Below are 19059 nucleotides of genomic sequence, written 5' to 3'. Positions count from 1 at the left end.
GTACATCTAAGGATGGTAGCTGGTTGCCAGGGGAACCAACCACGTGATTAGAAGATTGAGGCTTTCAGTCCCACCCCCTTGACAATTGGGGAAGGGAGAGGGGCTGAAGGTTGAATGAATCAGGAATGGCCCATGATTTAATCAATCACGTCTATATAATGAAGCCTTCATAAAAACTTCAAGGGACAGGGTTTGGAGAGCTTCTAGGTTGGTGAACATGTGGAGATTTGGGGAGAGTGGCACATGCTTGGAGAGGGCATGAAAGTTCCACACATTTCCCCTATACCTTGCCCTATGCATCTCTTCCATCTAGCTGTTCCTGAATTATATCCTTTTATAATAAACTGGTAACCTAGTAAGTAAAATGTTTCTGTGAATTTTGCGAGTCACTCTAGCAAATTATTGGAACCTCCAATCTATTCCTGGTTTGTCAGAAACCCAGGTGACCTGGATTTGTCACTGGTGTCTGAAGTGTGTGTGTATGGGAGCAATCTTGTAGAACTGAATCCTTAGCTTGTGGTATCTGATGCTATCTCCAGGCAGGTATTGTCAGAATTGAATTATAGGACACCCAGCTGGTGTTGAATAATTGCTTGGTTATGTGGGAAGCCCCTTTCCCCAACAGACACAGTGGAATTGGTGAACAGAACCTTTATGGCCATACCAAAATAGCACAGACTTAGTGGCTTAATACAACACCCATTTATTATCTCAGTGTTCTGTAGATCAGAAGTCTATGTGTACTCAGCTGGGTGCTCCACTTAGTATCACACAAGGCTGAAGTTAAGGTGTCAGTCACGCTGGACCCTTATTTGGAGTCTCTGGGGGTAAATCACTTCTAGGCTCAGTCAGATTGTCAGCAGAATTTAGTTCTGTACAGTTGTAAGACTGAAGTCCCTATTCCCTTGCTGGGTGTCAGCTGAGAGCTGTCTGCAGCTTCCAGAGGCTGCCCATATTCCCTGATTTGTAGCCTCCTTCCTCTATTTTCAAGGTCGACAATGGAGTGTTGAGTCCTCACACTTTGAATCTCTCTGACTCTTGCTCCTCCCTCTTCTTCTGGTTTGAAGGGCTCATATAATCAGATTAGGCCTACTTTTTGCCATATAACTTAACAATCACAAGACTAAAATCAGAGATTGGAGATAATGGGGGCCAAAATTCAGCTTATCACAGCAACCAGTCATAGGAAGAATGAAGAGAAGGGTATGTGCTCTAAACTCTAGTCCCCAGTTGTGACAGGACAGTTGTGACTTTTCTCTCTCCCTCTGTTTCCAGATGAAGGACCTACGTCATGAAAATATTAACCCTTTATTGGGCTTCTTCTATGATTCAGGAATGTTTGCCATTGTGACAGAATTCTGTTCCAGAAGGAGCCTAGAAGACATATTGACAAATCAGGATGTGAAACTTGACTGGATGTTTAAATCATCACTCCTGCTGGATCTCATCAAGGTTAATGGAAAGACTGAGGAAATTTTAGATTTTCCCTAGAGATTAGAATTTAAATGTTTTTCAGATGTTTTATTTTCCTTGGGTCATTGTGATGATCTCACTTTTCCACCTTCCTACCCATGGTCTGCCCCCATCCCTTCTCGTAGTCCCTTTGTCCATATCTATTATAAGGTACTGATATAGAAAAGATTTACTCCTCCCACCCCTGTTCCTCAATTTGAGGGCCAGATTTGTCTTTACTTCCTGTTGCCATTGAGCACTCTTTGCCTTAAGCAATACTTTCTTCCATCCTGTTTCTCTGCGTTCTGGATGTGGAAAAGTACTCATTCTCAGATCCTTTGGTGCTGCTTAGCTTCATCTCCTGGTTCGCCTTCTAAAAGGTGTTTCAGTCTAGAACAGGTGACAGGTCTTTACATACCATTGGTGTAAATATAAAACTCAGCATGACCAGAAAGCCAAAAGACCATAGGGTCTATTGGGCAGCAACTCCATTCTCTGAGGCAAGGACTATTGACAGCTAAGGGGGTTCATGGATGGGTCTATGTATTGGCTTTAGTGCAGTCCTTGAACTCCTTGGAATAATATGCAAATTTTATCTACATGCATTTTTATGGAGCTGAACTGCTTAATCAATGATTTGTTGAGCTTCTTGCATATTGACCAGTCTTGACCTTTCTATTGTGGCCTAACCCTTTTCAAGGTAGCTTTATAGACATTATCGCATTCCAATTGTCCATAAAATGTGATTAGCCTCCTTTTACGGAGGTTCAGAGAAGCTAAATGAGGTATACTTTGTTATATAGTGTCTGCCATACATAGTAAGTGCTCAATAAATATTTATCAGCCAACTATTAAGTGGCAGAGCTGATAATAGAATCCAAATCTCCTGATTTCAATTCTAGTACTCTTTCCACTCATCCTATAAGCAAGGTCCCGTGAGTTAAGGGAGAATCTTCTAAATGACAGTCCTCTCAGGCCCATGATGAATGAAAGCCAAGCATTAGACAACCCCGGGGGAAATCTCACCCACTGCAGACTTGGCTTGGAAGTACTGGGGACTGCATATTTTCTGAGGGCACAGGATGTAAAGCATACAAACACAAAGGGGTGTCAGGCCACAAAATAGAGCAAGATACTTAAAAGGGCTCAGCATAAACAGTTCTGAGATGATTGCACTAGAATATGAATTGCATTTATATGTGAACAAATAAACCCATCTGATAGAGTCCTGGTGGATTACATTTGAATGTCATATAAAGTTGCCCAGCAAGCTGCAAAGATCAGCAGTATTCAGCTTTCGTGGTATATTTTTAATTACAAAAATACCGTATTAAATGAAATTTAAAATCACATGATATAAATATATATGGGAATACATTGACATTTACTCTACCCTCTTTCACATCTTCCCCCAAAGTTAACCACTGATGACAATTCGGTGATTAACCTTGCAATTCATTTCATGTGTATTTACGTACATTATAGATTTGGTTGTTTTTAAAAATACATGATGTCACATAGTTTTGCATCTTAGTATTTTTCACTTACTTTATGGCTTAGAGATGATTCCCTGTTCGTACATACGGATCTATTTTATTGCTGTTAACTGCTGGAGAATATACCACAGTTGGGATGCACCACAATTTGGACGGTTCCTTCTTGATACGTATTTACTATAGTTTTAATGATATAATATTATAAAGCAGAGCTGCCTTGAGCATTCTGGTGTATGTCTCCTTGTGCAGATGTACAAGCGTTTCTTTAGAGGGGAAGCAGAATCCTTAGGTCACAGGGTATGCATGCTTTCAATTTTGATACCTGTTGCCAAATTGCCCACCAAAAAAGTGAACCAATTTTCATTCCTGCCAATGGTGGATGAAAGTTGGGCTAGACTTTTTGGGGGGAAATCAGAATATTTCAATTCTTGGAAATTATGTATGCATGGATCTATCCTATGTTTGAAATGCCAATAAATTTCCCAATAACAGACACTTCTCTATACATACAAGATACATTTATTCATCAAAGCATAAAATTTTAGAGTTGGAAGGGACCTGGAAATAATTCTTGTTGTCAAAGTTTTGCTTTGCTTGCATATAAGAAAAAAGGGCTGAATTCTTGACTATAGTAGCTCATACCATTAACAAGCTCAGACACTGGCTTCTAAAAGCACAAAATAGTTAAATAAGTTACTAAATAAATCCTGTTTGTATCATCTGCAGGGCATGAAGTACTTACACCACAGAGAGTTTGCTCATGGGAGGCTGAAGTCTAGGAACTGTGTGGTTGATGGGCGTTTTGTACTAAAAGTGACAGATTACGGCTTTAATGATATCTTGGAAACACTAAGACTCTCCCAAGAAGAACCTTCTGCAGAAGGTAAGCAATGTATTATGCCCTTCTGATGCATACAAGGTAACTCCAAAATTCAAATGAGAATACAAACTGAATTAAAGCCTCAGGCCAATTCAACTACCCACTTTTGTTGAAAATTCAGCCTCATTTCCAAGCCAAAGGAGTTGAATGAAGTCTGCAGGCTGTAATCTCAGCACAGCCTACCCTTCAGAACAAAGCCAGTGCAATAATGTTGAGTTCCTGCTGTGGCAGGATTAGGCGGTATTGTTTGGAGACCCCAGGAGTCTCTGGAGGAACTTGCTGAGCTATAGGCACACAGTAGGTGCTCAATAAATACTTTTCAGGTTGAATGGAAGGTAATTTGGTAGCTGGACCCCCACGAAGCACATGCTGGAATGGGATGTCACTAGAGCCTACCCTCACTGTCTCAGTCTGAGAGAAAGAAGCAAGGAGGGGGCTCCCAACAAGTAAATACTCTGTGGGTTGTGTGGGATGGCTTCAGACAGAACTATGGCCTTCTAGTAAATAAGTAGGTATGCCTGTAAACTCCCGTTTTGTGTTTTTGTCTTCTGTTTAGGGCCCCAGTGGCAGCACCAAACAATGCCTGTAGGGGTCATAACAGATCAAAGAAAAAGGAGAAATCTGAGATGGGGAATTGGGAGTGGGTGAGTGAAAAATAGGAGGGAATGTACTGATGGAAGAGATGAAGGAAGAAAGAGAAAGAGTAAGAGGAGAGAATGAACTGAGTTAAATACATATAGGAAACTTGGGCATTAAAGGTTTTAACGAGCACTGCAAGGGTGAAGAAGAGAGTGACATAAAAACACAGAGAAACCGACAACCCCAAAAAGGCAGACAGAGGGACATATCAAGATTACAACATATACTCATATTCTTAAGAGTCTGTGGCATTGGAATTTTTCACACTGCAGACTTTACTACATAAGAGAAACGAAAACTGAAAGACACAGGGAGGACACATGCATACAGACAGACAGACAGCTCAGCCATGAGTGGCATCATCTTCGTGCTGTATAAAACTTATGGAATAGGGGCGCCTGGGTGGCTCAGTCGGTTAAGCGGCCGACTTCGGCTCAGGTCATGATCTCGCGGTCCGTGAGTTCGAGCCCCGCGTCGGCTCTGTGCTGACAGCTCAGAGCCCGGAGCCTGTTTCAGATTCTGTGTCTCCCTCTCTCTGACCCTCCCCCGTTCATGCTCTGTCTCTCTCTGTCTCAAAAATAAATAAACGTTAAAAAACAACAACAACAACAACAACAACAACAAAAACTTACGGAATACTGAACTTTAGGGAGGCATCTAGTCCAACTTTCTCATTTTACAGATGAGATCACTGAGACTCAAGGTTTGTCCAAGTCCTGCAGCTACTTAGCAGCAGTGCCAGAAATTCAGTTCAGGTTTTTGGAAGACTGGCCCCTACACCTAGCTAAATTATGGCTTGTAATAACATTTTCCTTTCTCTGCCCATCCATGCTTGGGAGGACTTGAAGCTCCTGGTAATCACAGTAAAAACCATGTGATATTCTCTCTTTCTCTCTCCGCCCCCCCGCCTTTTCTGTGGACCTGTTCTTGTTGCCAAGTTAGTCTTATGGTTATTGTTTGGCTAATTCCAATTTGAAATCTTGAGTAGTTGCCTGGTGTTAATGCTGAGGATGTTGAGGACAACAGCTGCAGATTGGCAAGTACTTAGCTTCCTGTCACTATGAGTCATCTATAAAAGATAAAACACAATGACCAGCCTCCCAGAGTTCCACTTAATTCACAGGTTGGAAACTTGCAAACTTAAGAAACTCTGGTATTAGAGTGGGGAAAGAATAGTGTGTGTGTGTGTGTGTGTGTGTGTGTGTGTGTGTGTATGGATCCGGTCTGTCTCTTGCTGTCTCTCCCTCTTACTGTTTCATTTCACTCTCCAAATTTCAATGGCAGTCTGGATGCTCAAATCCATTCTTCACGCACTGCAGCCAGAGGGTTGTTTTCTCAACTGCAAATCTGATCATGTTACAGCTGTGCCAAAATTCACTGAATGGCTTCCCATTGCTCGTAGGATAAAGTTCAAATTCCTTTACATGGCTTATGAGCCCTGTGTGGTTTGGGCCTTGTGGACCTCTCGTGCTTAATCACTCCCTCTCCACCTCTGTGCTCTAGCAGTACTGAGCTCCTTCCAGTTGTTTACCCCAGGCTCTCTCTTACTTGCAGGTCTTCACACATGCTGTGCCCATTCCTTGGGACACTTTTCCTTCCCAGTCTGTTATACACTCCTCTGAGTCTGGCTAAATTCTACTCTTTCTTCAGGGCTTAACTTTAATACCACTGATTTAAGAGACTTTCCATAACCCCCTTTGCTCAGCTAAGCTCCTCTCTTTATGATCCTTAGGGCTTTGAACTTTGTTGTTTTTTTATATTAAACATTTAAAAATGTTTATTTATTTTTTGAGAGGGAGAGAGACAGAACACGAGCAGGGGAGGGGCAAAGAGAGAGGGAGACACTGAATCTGAAGCAGGCTCCAGGCTCTGAGCTGTCAGTACAGAGTCCATCGTGGGGCTCCAACTTGTGAACCGTGAGATGGTGACCTGAGCCGAAGTCGGATGCTTAACCCTGAGCCAAGCAGGTGCCCCTGAACTTTGTTGTAATACCATACTTTAAGAACAATTTTCTAATGTTTATTCATTTTTGAGAGACACAGCATGAGCAGGGAAGGGGCAGAGAGAGGGAGACACAGAATCTGAAACAGGCTCCAGGTTCTGAGCTGTCAGCACAGAGCCTGACACGGGGCTCGAACTCACAAACTGTGAGATCCTGACCTGAGCCAAAGTCGAACGCTCAACCGACTGAGCCACCCAGGTGCCCCAGTTATAATACCATACTTTGTTGATATGGCATTCTGTCTTCTCTCCCTTCCCAACCTATAAGCTCTGCAAAGGCAAGAAACAGGCTTGCCTCCCTCAGTGCCTTTCACAGCATCTGGCAAATCAAATGTTGGTTGAATCAGTGAATGGATGGAATAAAATGAAATAATGAACCTTACTGCTTCCCTCTTAGATGACAGGGCTAATAGAATCTTATAATTAGGAGGCCCTTGCAAATCATCTGGCTCAACTTCCATTTTACAGATGGGGAAGCTGAGGTTTGGTAAGGTGACCAAGCTAAGATTGTGAACCCCTGTCTCTTGACTTTCAACTCTATGTTCTTTTGTACTTCACCACACTGGCTCTCCACAGTTGATTTTTATCACCATAGCAAGGCTCAGAGTTAGTACTGGCATCAGCAGATACAAAACAAGCCAAAGTAATTTTTCTAGTTTTCCTGAGAGTTCAAGTCTAATGGCAGGTAGTGGCTCTTACTTGGCTCTGGAGTGGGGATGGGGAAATGGGGGTAGGTTGTAAGTGTATTCATTACTGTCCACTTTCAATTATGTAAGTATAGTGCAGATAAAGCCTCATTTTAGCCATTAACAACATACATGTAAGTGCTCTTTGAAAATACTATTTGGTAATGATTGTATTTAATCACCCCGCTTTTTACCAGAGAGTTTCGCCCTCTTTTCCCTTCTTGTGCTTTTAAATGTGCAGGAGAGAGGGTAACAGAAGAAGCAGCTGCGTTTTTCTTGCTCCAAGATACACCCCCCCCCGCCCCTCCAAACCATATCAGAAATGTATTCCTGACATCCCACAGTCAGAAATGTATTCTTTTCACCAAAGTAGCGTTCAATCTTTTGGTTATTTGCAAATACAAATCCTCCTAGACAAGAAGATATAATGGCAAAATCATTATAGTAAAAATATCAGAGAATGTCATGAGGGTGGGAGAATATAGGGGTGTGGGACAAAGGCTGGGGACACCTGGGAGACAAAGGGAGAAAGTGAGTACATGATTGGGGGTGAGGCTAGAATTCCCTGTTCCGCCATTTTGATCAGGATTGGCTCAAAATAGGAATTTCCAGGGCGAGTTTCTCTTTCCCGGGTTTCACTAACAAATCAAAATAACCTCTGACCTTTCCATCCTCCGGCCTGCTTCCCATGGGCTAGTCCCGTGGGCCCTCTTCCCAATACCCCAAAATTTATAGAGATGAAAAGTTAGCCAGCACTTTCCCCCTGCACTCACCCTCACCCTCAGCAGACACTGTTCTCCAGCCTTCCTTCCTGGACTCCAACCCCTTATTTACTCCAAACATCTCCCCTCCAAGGAGCACATGAATCCCATCCCCAGCCCTGTCACTACCTTCATTATAGCCTTCCTGTGTATCTGGTTCCCTGTCCTGTTGCTGCTTCCCCCATCCCCCATTCAGGCCCCCTTCCCCTCTCCCCTGGCTCTTACTGTAATAACTTCCTAGCTGGTCTCCCTGACTCCAGCCTCTCTCCTTCTTCAATCCAGTTTGTGCAGGTTGCCAGATTAATCTTCCAAACACAGCTTTCATCAAATCCCTCTCCAGCTCCCGCACCCCTACTGCCTTTTGTATTCACTCCAAATGCCTTCATTTGACTCTCAGGGCCTCTCACCTTCTGCCCTCATTCTTCCAGCCACTCTCCCTCCCCCACTTCATCAAGCCCATTTCTCATTTCTCATTATTCCTTAACAGAGCCCTTCTCTTCAGCCAAGCTAATCTGCTTACCACCACCCCCATCTGCAATTTGCTCCTTTCTACTTCTCGTTCTTTTGCATGTACTGTTCTTTCTCCCTGCAAAGCCCTTACCCTCTCAGCTCTAGGAAACTGCATCCTTGACCTTTTGAACAAACTCCTTTAAGATTTAAGTTTTTCCGGGAAGCCTTCCTGGATTAATTTGATCAGCTGTTTTCTCTTTTTCTAGTTTGAACTTCATGGAATTGCCAATATTCAACCATTTTTGACCCACAGAAATGGCAATTTCATATGATTCAATGTAAAAGGCTGCCTCCAACTTTTGACTAGTCCATTTATATTATTAATGTGTATTTCTTTCTACATTACTTAAGTGGCCCTGCCGTGTATTGCAGTCAGGGGTTCACAGTTCTGTCTTGCCCACTGGTCTGTGAACTCTACGAGGGCAGAGGCAAGGTCAAATTCATCTCTGGCACCATCCCTGTACCTAGCATAGTGCCTCGTACATAGTAGACCCTCAATAAATATTTGTAGAACTGACTTGAAGGGACTGTTGCACTTTTTGCTCTGTGAGGAATAGAGGGAGCCTGGAGATCCTCTAATCCTCTTAGAGAAGACCTGGAGAAAGCAACTTGTGAATCCCTGAGCTCCAACACAATCAAATTACCAGGCACATATAGATCTCAGCAAACAGCAAATCTATGGCAACCAGAGTGGTTGTGCACTTGCCTTTCCCTGGCAGCCTGCCAATTGCTACTTGCAGGTTCAAGAGAGCAAGAAAGGAAGTGCCAGATAGTTTTGCTACTTTGAGCTTCTCTGCCCTTCCCCACACCTCTGCTGTGTCTGCCTGCATGGTCCTGGAGTGGGGAGAGTAGTATGCTTTCCTCTGTGCATAATTTCTTAGATTCATAGATTTGGACCCTGGGGGGCACTAGCATGCCATCCTGTCTAATAAAAATATAAAGCAGTCAATGAAACAGCACCCTTGGAACCCTTGAGGGCATTGCAGATGCTGTCAGTTAATCCTTCCTGCATTTATTACACAATGCTTTCTTTTCAGAGTTGCTATGGACGGCCCCTGAACTGTTGAGAGCTCCAAACGGCAGCAGGTTAGGTTCTTTTGCAGGAGATGTCTATAGCTTTGCCATCATCATGCAAGAAGTGATGGTCCGGGGCACCCCATTCTGCATGGTGGATCTGCCTGCCAAAGGTAAGCAGGAGGTGAGAAAAGAGCACTGGGGGCCACCATGACCCAGATCATCAGCCTAACCCAGGCTGTTGTAATTTGCCACAAGAGTGAACACTGTCATCTGTCTGTGCTAACTGCCTGCTAGTCTGCAAATAACTCGAGTTGTGCACAGGTGGGACTTGGAGCCAAACAGATTTAGGCATTTGGAAGAAATTCCGTAACCCAAGAAGCTGGCTTTTCCCAAACTGTGATGCAAGCCAAGGACCTACAGGACCTATGTTGGTCCTTTTTTTTTTTTTTTTTTTTTTTTAAGGAGCCTCGTCTACTTTGAGACACTCCATGCCAGGTATTTCGGTACCCCTCATGATGCTGGTGAATGGCAAGGTCCTTCCATATTTTCATACCATAGGCTTTCATCCTCATCTTTCATGAAAATGTTTGACTACCAGGCACAATACATCAATGAATGGTAAAATCAGTGGGCAAAAGTTTGAGGGGAAACAGGATATTTGCATATTCTAAGAGTGTAAACCCACTAGATACTTAGTAATTACAGGTGGAAAAATAATACGTTTACTAACAGAGGATCCTGCAGACACTACCTTAACCAAGTGATCGAGGCATGTTGACCTCATGTACCCCTTGAAGTGATACACCAAGAAGGGCACAATATCACCCTTGTGGAATTTTTGCAAAAAATGCATAACCTGAATCTAACGATGAGAAAACATCAGGCACACCCCTAAGTGAGAGACATTCTGCAAAATAACTGTCCAATACTCATCAAAAGTCATGAAACACAGTGACAGAATAAGGAACCATCATGGATTGAAGGAGACTGTGACACAATAATTAACTGTAGATTGGGATCTTGAATTGGATTCAAGATTGTGGGATAGAGGAGGGATATTAGGAATAAAATCGATGAAATTCAAATAAAGACTAGAACAGTAGTATTAGTATTGTACCAAATGTTCATTTCCTTTGTACTATGGTTATATAAGCTATTAACATTAGGGAAGCTGAGTGAAGGGTATACAGGGAATTATTACACTACTTTTACAACTTTCCTGGAAGTCTAAATTCATTTCAAGATAAAAAATAAAAAATGCAAACAAAACAAAGCAAAGAAACCCCAAATACTTAACTATCCTTTGCCCTACTCAGAGTCCCATATCATTCCTCTACTCAAAACTCTCTGAGTGTTTACCATCATTTGTCAAATGAAGCCCAGATTCCTCACATGACATACAAGGCTCTTCATAATCTGGCCCCTAGCCACGTATCTAAGCTTATCTTCTGTCACCCCCTGCACGCCAGCTAAACCACATGACTGGAAGCACCTTGGTCTCTTTGTGCCTTCAGGAGTGCTGTTCACAGTACCTGGAATGCCCTCACCTTCTCCCCACTTTGCATCATCCAATTTTTACCATCTGCCCTGGAAAACCTTTTATAACTTCTTTTGTGTGGGCCAGGTGCCCCCTCTGTGCATCCCTGTGTGTATGTCTGCTAGAAGGCTTATATTGTTGGTCATTATTTATTTCCTCAATTGGACTATTAGGTCCTGAGGGGTATGAATTATGCTGAGCCTCAGCAGAGAGGTAACCCATTCAACTCAGTGGTATTCTGGTAAAAGGATAAGGACTCCCTTTACCAGAGAGCAGATGAGGGCAGTCAAACCCCAAGGGATTGGTTCACATGGAATCTATTACACTGAGGGCAGGGTGCTGCAGTAGAGAAACTATTCCTGGTATAGGCCAACCGGGGCTAAAGAAGCAGAAGTGTGATGTGACAAGGCGCTGAGAAGTCAGAGGCAACAGCTGAAATTCTTTCATAGAAACAAGGGGACACTTACTATGGTATGAAGCAACACTGTTGGAGTGTTGTAGCCAATGTAAGGGTGGGGAGGGCGCACTGGTGGGGCAAGCAAGGTTTGGTTCATGATAAGAATATTGGAGTTGGGGGTGTTGGGAGGTGTTTAAGGATAAGAAATGAGCTCAAGAGATAGGGCTTGGATTTTACCCTCTGTGTTATGAGAAGTCGTGAAAGGGTTTTAAGCAAGAAAGTGACATGGCCAGATTCGTGTTTTAAGAATGTTTGGCAGAAGGCTAGGCTGGTCCAGTTTGAGTGTGGGTTGCTGAGGACATTGGAGGCTATTTTCTCCTACTTCCAGGGAGTTCTCTCAGTCTTCCTGATCTAGATCTTTGCTCACTAATGGTTTTTGGGTCTTGAACAGGGAGTTTTGGAACTCCTACTTGAAGTCTGAGGCATTTGGAAGTGAGACTGCCTGGGGTAAAATTCAAATTCTGTTACTAGCCTTGTGACTTTGAGCAATTTACTTTCTTTCTGTCCCTCATTTTCTCCTTCTGTAAAATAAAAATAAGGGTTCCTACCTCATCTGTTTGTAGTGAGAATCTAATGAAAGAATGCATTCAGTGTGGTTAGCCCATAGTCTGATACATAGTAAATTTTCCACTGAAAGTGAAGTTTAAGGACAAGCAGTCAGGAAGATCCAGATGAGGTCTTAAACTATTGACTGGAGTTCTTAATCCTCTTTCCCTAGGGGCCAGGCAGGGCTCACAGCATGGATCTGGGCTGGGCCTGGGCCTTCAGGGAGGGCTAAGTGGGTCTACTGTGGGGACTGAAAAGTTTAGATGATTTGGGGGTCATTGAAGGGAGCCAGATCATTGGAGGTGTGTAGTGTTAGAATCAACGTCAGATAGGCCACATCTAAAACCTAGTAGGAGCAGGATAAAGCTGTACCTAAATGATACTAATAGCCCAACTGATTATTTTCTTGTCCCCTCATCAATTGAATGACACATCCTTTGCTCAGATACAATTTATATTCAAGCCACCTAAGGAGAAAGCAAAGGAGATGGCTTTCTGTGATTTTTCCTGATTAACCCCTTTCTTGGCTAAAACTCTATGATCTTTGCCAAATCCTAGTGCTTTTTCTACAATTTATAAGACTTTTTCTTCTTGTTTCTGGACAGAAATCATAGACAGACTTAAGAAGCCTCCTCCTGTGTACAGACCAGTGGTTCCTCCTGAATATGCCCCTGCAGAATGTCTCCAGCTAATGAAGCAGTGCTGGGCTGAAGCTGCAGAACAGCGACCAACTTTTGATGAAATATTTAATCAGGTAAGTACTCTCTGAATCTTAGCATTGCCCAGAAGTCATCCCAAAGCCAGCCTACCAAAACTAAGTATTTGGGTTCTCATCATATTGTGAAAGGAATCTCTTGCAAAAGAGAACATCACTCCTCTTGGGGAAGTAGCATGGGGTGGCTAGTTGGAGGCTTTTGATCCTGGAGCATTCCTAGCACATCCTCCAAGAGAGCAATGGTTGGTTTTAATGTTCTTTGGTATATGAACCTCTGTTCCAGACCACCCACAATCTGACCTAACCAACCTTTCAGAAATAAAATTGAACCACTGGGCATTTGCAAGGCAATGGCATTGAGACTGTTAAAAGATGGGTATCATGGAAGAGATGTATGTGGACCCTCATAGAGCCATGTTTGCTTTGGAGATCCCAGAGAACTCTGCTGAGTATTCCATTTAAGTGATGCCAGGTGGTTTTGGAGGGTCAGGAAAGATAAATGGTGTTTGAAAGTGTGCTCATGATGGAAGAAAGTGCAAATGGGGAGTAGAAAAGGAGGAGACTTTTTAGGTTCCTAGGGAACTCCTTGAGGCAATAGAGTGCACGGAAAATGATAACTTCTCTCCTTAAGATATTGAATTTCTAAAGAGTTTGATTCTTTCCCTATAGTTGGGGATGAAAAAGGGGAAATGAGGTAAGGACAGAGAAAGCCCTGCTAAGGGAGCTAAAGTGCAGTTCCTATGTAGGAACATGCTGCTTAGGGCTTTGTTGAAACTACAGGATACCGAAACTGAGGGTGCTTTCTGTGAGTGCTGTGTCAGCTCTGGTGGAGAGGCTTTTGAGCCTGGCTGGAGTACAGCACTGAGATGCTTTGTGAGTGGCAGGTATCTGAGGCGGAAAAAAGAAACAGTTGGATGGAAAGCCTGAGGGGGCCCTGCATATGAAGTCATCCATGTCCCCAGCTAACAATGCCTCCATTAGCCTGGCTGGGTTTCTTGAGGACACTCAAACAGGTGTTTAATAGTATGGAAAAGGCAAAGGACCATGAAGGTCACATTTCTGAAAACTTACCATGAGGCAGGAGAAAAAGCATTTGCTCTTGTGTTGATGCTACAGATGTTATTTCAGAAGGCAGCAGAGAAGCTGGTGATAGACAGAAGGAGTGCACATCATACGGCCTTCAAACAAGACATTGGTAGGACTGCCTTTACTGAAATGCTTCGGTACTGAAAGACAAGGATAGCCTGCCAACTTCCTGCAGCTAATAAAACTTAAATGGGAAGAGAAAGAGAGGAAGGCTCCCTGGGTTAGGCAATAGGGGGAGCCTTAAACAATTGAACTGGCTACTGAGATTACCTGTAGGACTTTGGTAGACATGTAGATGTGGACCAGGCTCAGAAAGGGACTCCTAGTATCAGCCTTGGGGCACTGAGTGCTAAGGGGAGCATTTGTGGCCCAGCTGCATAAAAAGGATTCATTGGGATAGGTTCCTAGATGTCTGCTCAGCAAAACTACCACCAGTCTTTTATTGTAAACACAGCCTTGTGCATGCTGACCACATCAGCAAGGGGGGGGTTACCCTCTTGTGATTCCAATGCTATGCTGCTCTCCCTGTCTCTGTAGATGGACAGAGTCTCAGGAGGGCACATGAAAAATCTGCGGCATGCACCCACCTCTAAAGGATCAGGGCATAGAATGGCTCAAGACCAGTTGAATTTCTTTTTTTTTTTTTTTTTTTTAATTTTTTTTTTTCAATGTTTTTTATTTATTTTTGGGACAGAGAGAGACAGAGCATGAACGGGGGAGGGGCAGAGAGAAAGGGAGACACAGAATCGGAAACAGGCTCCAGGCTCCGAGCCATCAGCCCAGAGCCCGACGCGGGGCTCGAACTCACGGACCGCGAGATCGTGACCTGGCTGAAGTCGGACGCTTAACCGACTGCGCCACCCAGGCGCCCCAAGACCAGTTGAATTTCTACATGACCCTGACTGACATGAAGGGCAGGTGGTAGGGCACCTATTATTCCTGGACCCTATGGTAAGAAATAAGGGTAGATTTTACCATGTAGCTCTTGGGTCATATTTAAGAGGTCAAGGAACCTCCCTCTGTCCAAGAACTGATAACACAGTGGCATTAGAAGTCAGGATGATTTCATAGGCTGATTATCTAGAAGGGTAAAACAGTGCTTCCTTCCCTCTTTCCTCTTATCCCACTCACAAATGGCCAGGGCTCAAGACCAGATCCTATTGTCTTTGAAGTAGCTACTATTCATGTGACAGCATCTGGGAACTGAAGAATCCTTCCCAGAACACCTTTGCTCAGATTTCAAAGAACCAGAAGGGTGGGGGAAGAAGTGCTCAGGGGAAAAGAGTCTTGTGAATGGGCCAGGTAACATTGAAGTTGAGTGGTGACTTTTCCTACTTATACCTAGGTTTACTTCTCATGCCCTGGCATTTTGGAGGAAGGGATTTTTGATAAGGTGTCCTAGCCATCATCTCTGAGTTTGTGGGTTAAGAATTCCCTGGGTCCTTTTTCTGTTTTACCTCCAGTTTAAAACTTTCAATAAAGGGAAGAAGACCAATATCATTGATTCCATGCTTCGGATGTTGGAACAATATTCTAGCAACTTGGAAGATTTGATCCGGGAACGCACTGAAGAGCTGGAAATTGAAAAACAGAAAACGGAACAGCTTCTAACACAGATGCTACCACCGTATGTGTGAACACCTGAGGAGTGAGAATCTTTGTAACAGTGTGTTCTATTAAAAATAGAAAAAAAATTACCCATCAACTAACTGCTCCTTCCCCCTGTCCCGTACCCTCTTTACTCCCAGTAGGTTTGAGTCACACCTTCAAATCAAAGATGAATTGGAAACCAAGGGAGAAGAGCACACTTCCTAATTTCCCACTACCTGTGGATCATGCTGGTCATTTAAGTTTTTGGTGCTTCAGTTTTTCTATGTGTCACTTCATGACTTTGCCTGGAAGTTGACCAATTAAAAGGAGGCAGTTCTTTGAGCTCCTAGAAGAAAGTAGCAGAGTTGTTTTTCTAGGTTTTTCCTTCCTTAGTTCAAAGCCTTACCTGTTGATACAGTTTCCAAAATTTCCAAGGCACCTTATCATGTCATAAAGTAATCTTCTAGGAGATAATAGGGGAAACTAGTCTCATGCAAAGCAGCTACCTAGGAACATTCCCTGAGTGAAGGGACAGCTGAGGAAGAAGGATAGCTTGCTGAAAAAACTCCACAAAAACACAAAGGCTGTCTGTTCAGTGCTGTATTCCAGCATCTGGCACAGTGCCTGGCACATCATAAACACTCAATATATATTTATAGAATAAATTAAAGAATTAATGTTTTCATCCAGATGACATCTACTTACTCATCATTTACTTGGCAGTGATTTTTGGAGAAACTGTGCTCTAGCAGATATGTGTGTGTGGCATGTAGGGAGGCCTATATTCTCTGAGGAATAGTTGTGTCTGCTTTTTAGGTCAGTTGCTGAATCCCTCAAAAAGGGCTGCACGGTTGAACCTGAGGGCTTTGACTTGGTCACCTTGTACTTCAGTGACATTGTGGGCTTCACCACCATTTCCGCCATGAGTGAGCCCATTGAGGTGGTGGATCTTCTCAATGACCTGTACACACTCTTTGATGCCATCATTGGCAGTCATGATGTCTACAAGGTAAGTTACTTAGCAGAGACATATATATTCTAGAGAGAAAATTTTTGTATGAGGCTTATTGGTATGCATTCCGAAACTAAAAGGATTTTACTGAATGTGGTTAGTTAGGAAGTAAAATTTAGATAGTATACCACTTCCATTGGTACGTTATTAGAAATGAAGGCCGGATAGAATGCATACAATTTCACACTTTACAAAGTAACAGTATGAACCCAGCAAGAGATTGCTAGTTAGATTTCCTTTGTTTTCTAGAACTGAGACTAATAAGAGCAAAAAAGGCTTATTGTGCTTCAGTGGCTAAGTAACCACACTGTAGGCACTATCATGCTAGGTACTGAAGGGGAAGGGGAAGAAGCATTGATGTTTTGCCCCTAGTTGATGACTGCTACAGAGTTCCTTTTGGTAAAGCTTGTGTAGATCTAATACATGCTGTTAAAATTTGGTTTCCTCCCTTAGGTACTGTTTTTATACAGGAGGGAACTCTGGCATTACATATGTCAAAGAACTATTACACCTGAGGCTCTTTGGGATTGCTACTGGGTAACCAAGAGCCTATTTAGTAGTCTGAGGTCTAGGGAAGTCATTAATTGTGAGGTTGCAAACCCCTGCCCCTACCTTCCCTCCACCCCTCCAGCTGTCAATTTCCACTCTTCCTATCAAAGTTGCAGAATATGAGCAGAGAACAGATGACTACATTCACTCATTTCAGGTGCCATGCTTCCTTACCCTTGATTTTATGTGTTGTCTTTATTGAGGCAGAAAATGACTAAAAATCTTACAGCTGTGCAAATGCCATTTCCATGTTGTCTGCAACATGGATACTTGTCTTATTGATGGAGAAATATGCCCAGGCATCCCAAACTTCAGACAGCTCCTCTGTCCCAGGAACCAAGGTTAGAGCTGTGGAATGAGTACCTCCGTTCATTGGATCCTTCACATTAGTCTGAAATGTTCCAACTCTCAAATCACACACAGGGCAGTGTGTTTATCTCAGATTAGGCAGGGCCCTTTCAGGTCAGGTAGAGAGCCTCAGGGGTAGGCCAAGCTACCTAAATAGGGCTCAGAAATAGACATCATACCTGTCAATCAGCAGGAGTACAAACTAATCAAGAAGCACACATGGAAACCACAGTGCAGGAAAAATCCATGGAATCAGACTACCTGTCTTAACTTGTTCAGCTCAAGCAGCTTGAAGAGAAAAACAAATCACCAAAAGCTAATTCAGTTGAAACTAAAATCAAAGATAATTCAGCATGGGCAGTAACATAGCCACTGGTTTAATCAATGCAGCTGATACTGTTCAGACAATTGTTGGAAGTCTTAGGGCTGAGGCCATAAGATCTTTTGGTACTTTATGGCTGCAGAAGGGAGTTAGTAGGCTGTTTCCAGGAAAAAGCAGGGCTATACAAATCCAAAAATGAAATCTAACTTTTCACTGCTGTTTATTAAAAGCAACAGTGTGAAGGAAATAAAAATTAAACCAGAAGTGACTCACCAAACCTGTTTGTGTTTTCATTTTCTTTACCTATAAAATTGGAATCACCTCCCCTGGCACTTGATAATCTGAAATGAAAGTAAGAAGGTTACTTCAGAATTATGAAGTTGGTGCTTTGTTTACAGTTTCAATTGTCCTGCCACCACCCAATCTCAACCAGACCTCCTTCTATACATCCTCTGCTTTTTTTGTGTCCTTATGCTGGCTTACACCACCCACAGTTCCCCACAGCAGTCTCACACCAAGACTAGGCAGTGCCCATGCTCCCTGCCTTCTAATATCTTCATCCATACTGGTGGGGACTCCTGGGTGACTGAATCATTTGGGGGAAGAGTCAACCACTATTCTTTGATAATGGCCAGCCAGTGAGTCTCTCCCTCCCATGTAACATTTGCATCATAACCATTGCCTTCCTCTGTGTAGGCAGGCATACATATTTGAGGGCAGGGATCCTCTTCTCAAATTGCACCAGGTAAGGGAGGCCCTGGATGGAAGCATGATGAGGTACAAAGTCCCATGGATTCAAAGCATTATTGTTATTGGCTATATAGAAAGGCATGATGAGGGGCCTATTGCTGATTACTAAACTTTCTCTGGAGCTGAGTCATAGCCACCATCCCATGGTTTGTGTCAAGACATATCAGTTTGGTGATGTTGATGATGATGATGATGATGATGGCTGCTGCTGCTGATAGCTTGCCCTTATCATCTACCAGACAGGTTTTAAGTGCTTTGGCATATATTAAGTTATTTAGTCCTTAGAAAACTCTATAAGGTAGGTACTGCCATTGTCCTATTTTACAAATAAGGATACTAAAACACAGAGAAGTTAAGTGGCTTCCCAAAGCCATGCAGTCTGTAAATGGTGTATCTGGGATTCTAACCAAGGTGGTATGACATCAGAATTTCATGGTCTTAACTATTGCACTCTGTGAATGCAGTTGTCTAGAAGAACATGGATTTTAACTTGATCCAAACTTATCCTAGCAGAGCCTGACTGGCACATTTCATGGAAATCCTTTCAGCTTACTTATCTTTTGGATTTACTTGAAAAGATTCAATTTACCAGTCACTAAGAGTGAGGACAGTTCTGTTGGGAAGATGAGGAATATAGATTGCCTTTCTTTACAAGTATCCAGCTCTAACTGCCCCCTGCAAAGCAGTTGAGGGCACATACTGCTC

At 43.1% G+C, this 19059-nt stretch overlaps 1 protein-coding gene across 1 annotated transcript in view; it reads left to right on the top strand.

Annotated features, from left to right (window-relative positions):
* GUCY2F (guanylate cyclase 2F, retinal) overlaps positions 1–19059 on the top strand; it is a 93269-nt gene that overhangs the window by 60353 nt on the left and 13857 nt on the right. Inside the window, exons 8-13 of the mRNA XM_049644168.1 lie at positions 1276–1452; positions 3675–3831; positions 9463–9612; positions 12588–12736; positions 15247–15410; positions 16190–16382. Coding sequence (XP_049500125.1) covers positions 1276–1452; positions 3675–3831; positions 9463–9612; positions 12588–12736; positions 15247–15410; positions 16190–16382 — 990 coding nt within the window. The remainder of the gene's footprint in view (positions 1–1275; positions 1453–3674; positions 3832–9462; positions 9613–12587; positions 12737–15246; positions 15411–16189; positions 16383–19059) is intronic.

Source organism: Panthera uncia, chromosome X (genome assembly GCF_023721935.1).
Source record: "Panthera uncia isolate 11264 chromosome X, Puncia_PCG_1.0, whole genome shotgun sequence".
Taxonomy (NCBI): domain Eukaryota; kingdom Metazoa; phylum Chordata; class Mammalia; order Carnivora; family Felidae; genus Panthera; species Panthera uncia.
This window is presented reverse-complemented; position numbering and strand designations above follow the sequence as displayed.